This window comes from Arachis duranensis, chromosome 5 (assembly GCF_000817695.3).
Source record: "Arachis duranensis cultivar V14167 chromosome 5, aradu.V14167.gnm2.J7QH, whole genome shotgun sequence".
Taxonomy (NCBI): domain Eukaryota; kingdom Viridiplantae; phylum Streptophyta; class Magnoliopsida; order Fabales; family Fabaceae; genus Arachis; species Arachis duranensis.
Genome location: NC_029776.3, coordinates 87,357,088 through 87,360,296, shown reverse-complemented (window position 1 = coordinate 87,360,296; position 3,209 = coordinate 87,357,088). Strand labels below are relative to the sequence as shown.

General features: G+C 52.4%; 1 protein-coding gene across 1 annotated transcript; it reads left to right on the top strand.

Moving 5' to 3' along the window:
- Positions 1-1,217: 1,217 nt before the first annotated feature.
- Positions 1,218-2,576, top strand: LOC107490108 (uncharacterized). The gene has a single exon (XM_016110876.1). It carries the CDS (start codon positions 1,218-1,220, stop codon positions 2,574-2,576), a length of 1,359 nt encoding a protein of 452 aa, XP_015966362.1.
- Positions 2,577-3,209: the final 633 nt, after the last annotated feature.

The following is a 3,209-nucleotide window of genomic DNA, read 5'->3' as shown; positions in this document are numbered from 1 at the left end:
AATTCCACGATGGTTTAGGTTAGTGTTAAAGCAATAAATAATATTGAAGCATTATAATATTATTATCTGCACGGGCGAGCAAGTTGCATAATTACCCTCTATCTCTTCCATGCCTTTAATTTCATATATGGGTCCCAACTTTACTTCATTCCCATTTACCAACCCAAAAAATATGTAAAATGCGTATCTTCTTTTTCATAATCATTTACAACCTATTGTCCCTACATCTGTACTATATACATATATCCGGGAATTAAGATTCTCTAGATCTAGTTAGATATATATTTATTTATGTATCTAAGTATTTTAATTATTTAATATTTGTTACGGCCTGGTCTAAAGAGAATTTGGGCCGATCCGACTCATTGACTATCCGACCTGAACGGTCGAATGATGTACTCGTATCCGACCCGAACACGCGTCTGGGACAGCTGGCCGTCACAGCTGTACAAGAAAACTTCGAGGAAGGTGGATTCTGTCCTCGTGGGACCCACATCTGACATAGTATATAAGGGGAGGGTCCTACCCCTCCCCCAAGGTACGTCACACATTCCACTTAACCTATTTCTCACCTGCACACTAACTGACTAGGGCGTCAGAGTGTCTTTGCAGGTGACACCCCCTCTTTCCATAACAAGAGCTCGGCTACCCGGCAGATCCGACCCCAGCACAATTGCGAACGAAGCGTTCCCGCCTCCTCAAATCTCCACCCGAACCGTCCGGAAACCGTTCAATCGAACATTGGCGCCGTCTGTGGGGACGCCTAAATGGACGTCGTGCCGGGCATTGGAGACCAAGGCCGAGCAGCCGGCGCAGAGGGGGCAGCCTCTGTCGCCTCACCGAGAGGGCGACGAAGGTCCTCCCGACAACGCACTGAACCACGCACAGGAACGCGACCCTTCGGACGAACTGGCGGTGACAGCGCCAGAATAATGCAGGAGCTACGCCATAGGGTCCAGAACCTGGAACGATAACTAGCCGATCAGGAGCATGATCGACGAACCACCGATCCTAGCTACTCCCCATCTCCTGAAAGCCGAGAGAGAGATTCCCACCGAAGTCGCCCCCGACACGCCTCCGCTTCCAGAATGGAAGCGAAAAGCACCCGAGAAGATTCGCCTATCCCGAGAAGACGAAACAACACAATCATCTACTCCCGGGGGCGAGATCGTGAAGACGGAGAAGGGAGGCCTGTGAGGACACGGCGACCCGTGATAATGGGCGCCACCCCGTTCCATCGATCCATCCTCGAGGTCCGGTTGGCGAAGCACTTCGACAAACCAACGGACATGAGGTACGATGGAACCCAAAACCCTCTGGAACACCTCACAGCCTTCGAGGCTAGAATGAATCTGGAGGGAGTAGGAGATGAGGTGAGGTGCCGGGCCTTCCCGGTCACCCTGGCAGGGCCTGCGATCCGATGGTTTAACGGCCTCCCACAGGGATCCATCTATGGGTTTTCGGACATCAGCCGTGCCTTCTTAGCTCAACTCACAACACGAATAGCAAAGGCAAAGCACCTGATCAACCTGCTCGGGATAACCCAAAGGCCCGGGGAGCCGACCAGAAAATACCTGGACCGGTTCAACGACGAATGCTTAGAAATTGACGGCCTAACCGACTCGGTGGCCAGCCTCTGTCTGACGAACGGCCTCCTCAACGAGGACTTCCGAAAACACCTCACCACGAAACCGGTTTGGACGATGCACGAGATCCAAACGGTAGCTAAGGAATACATAAATGACGAGGAAGTCAGCCAGGTCGTGGCTGCCAATAAACGACACTCCAGCTACAATCAACCTAGGCAACAAGGTAACGGAGAAAGACAGAAAGAGCAAGCCAGGGAGGGAGAGCCGAGCAAGGCATTCAGACCATTTCCCCGGATCGGAAAATTCACCAACTACACTCCACTCGCTCTTCCCATCATGGAAGTTTATCAGCAAATAGCCGAGAACGGAATCTTGCCAAAACCCCGACCACTCAAGGACCGTACGGGGGGAAACAAGAGCCTCTACTGTGACTACCACAAGGGCTATGGGCACCAAACACAAGACTGCTTTGACCTGAAGGATGCACTAGAGCAAGCGATAAGGGATGGTAAACTAACAGAATTCTCCCATCTTATAAGGGAGCCGAGGAGGCGACATCGCGACCAAGACGAGGAAGGCAAGACCCGGTCGGCAAAGCGGCGACAAGAGCCAGAAGACAAAGACCACGGTCTCACTGTGATAAACGTAGTAATCGCCAAAAACACCGCGCCAAGGTTGAGATCGGCGCACAAGAAAGATGCCAAGGTCCTGGCGGTCTCCTCCTCGCTGGTGCGAAGCTCTAAGAAGCCCCCATCTATCTCCTTTGATCCGGAAGATCAATGGTTCGACGAGGCCCCTGAAAACCCACCCATGGTCATCACGGCCAGAGTGGGAACCGGCCTCGTCAATGAATCCTCGTCGACACGGGGCAGACTCGAACATTATGTTTCGCAACGTGTTCGACGCACTAGGGTTAAGGGACGCCGACCTATCGACTCACCAGCACGGGGTCATCAGGTTAGGCGACCACTTCATCAAGCCAGATAGAGTGATATCCCTGCCGATTTCCATGGGACAGGCCCAAGGCCGAAGATCGGCAATGGATGAGTTCATGGTTCTCCGAGATTCTACGGCCTACAACATCATCTTGGGGAGGAAGACGATTAACGATGTTGAAGCGATAATCAACACAAAGCTACTAGTCATGAAGTTTATCACCGACGACAGATCTATAGGGTCCATAAGGGGAGATCTAGAAATGGCGGTCGCTTGCGACAACGCCAGCCTCTCCCTAAGGAAGAAATCTAAAGAGGCGTCGGGGGTGTTCCTGGCTGACCTAGACGCAAGGGTTGACGACAAGCCCAGACCAGAACCAGAGGGGGACCTGGAAAAGTTCAGGGTCGGTGACACGGAGGAAAAGTTCACGTTTGTCAATAGAAACCTTCCACATGAATTGAAAGAGCCTCTGGTAGAAATGATCAGGGCCAATGGGGATTTGTTCGCCTGGACACCGGCTGACATGCCGGGCATAGACCCCAAAGTCATGTCACACCAGCTAGCCGTCAAATCGGAAGCCCGCCCGGTAGCCCAGAGGAGGAGAAAGATGTCGCGGGAGAGGGCGGAGGAGGTGGCCAAGCAGACGGCCAGCCTCCTAGAAGCCGGTTTCATACGGGAACTAGA

Bases quoted from the DNA above. Each gene is read 5' to 3' on its own strand.
- LOC107490108 (XM_016110876.1), top strand. From the start codon at position 1,218: ATGGGCGCCACCCCGTTCCATCGATCCATCCTCGAGGTCCGGTTGGCG.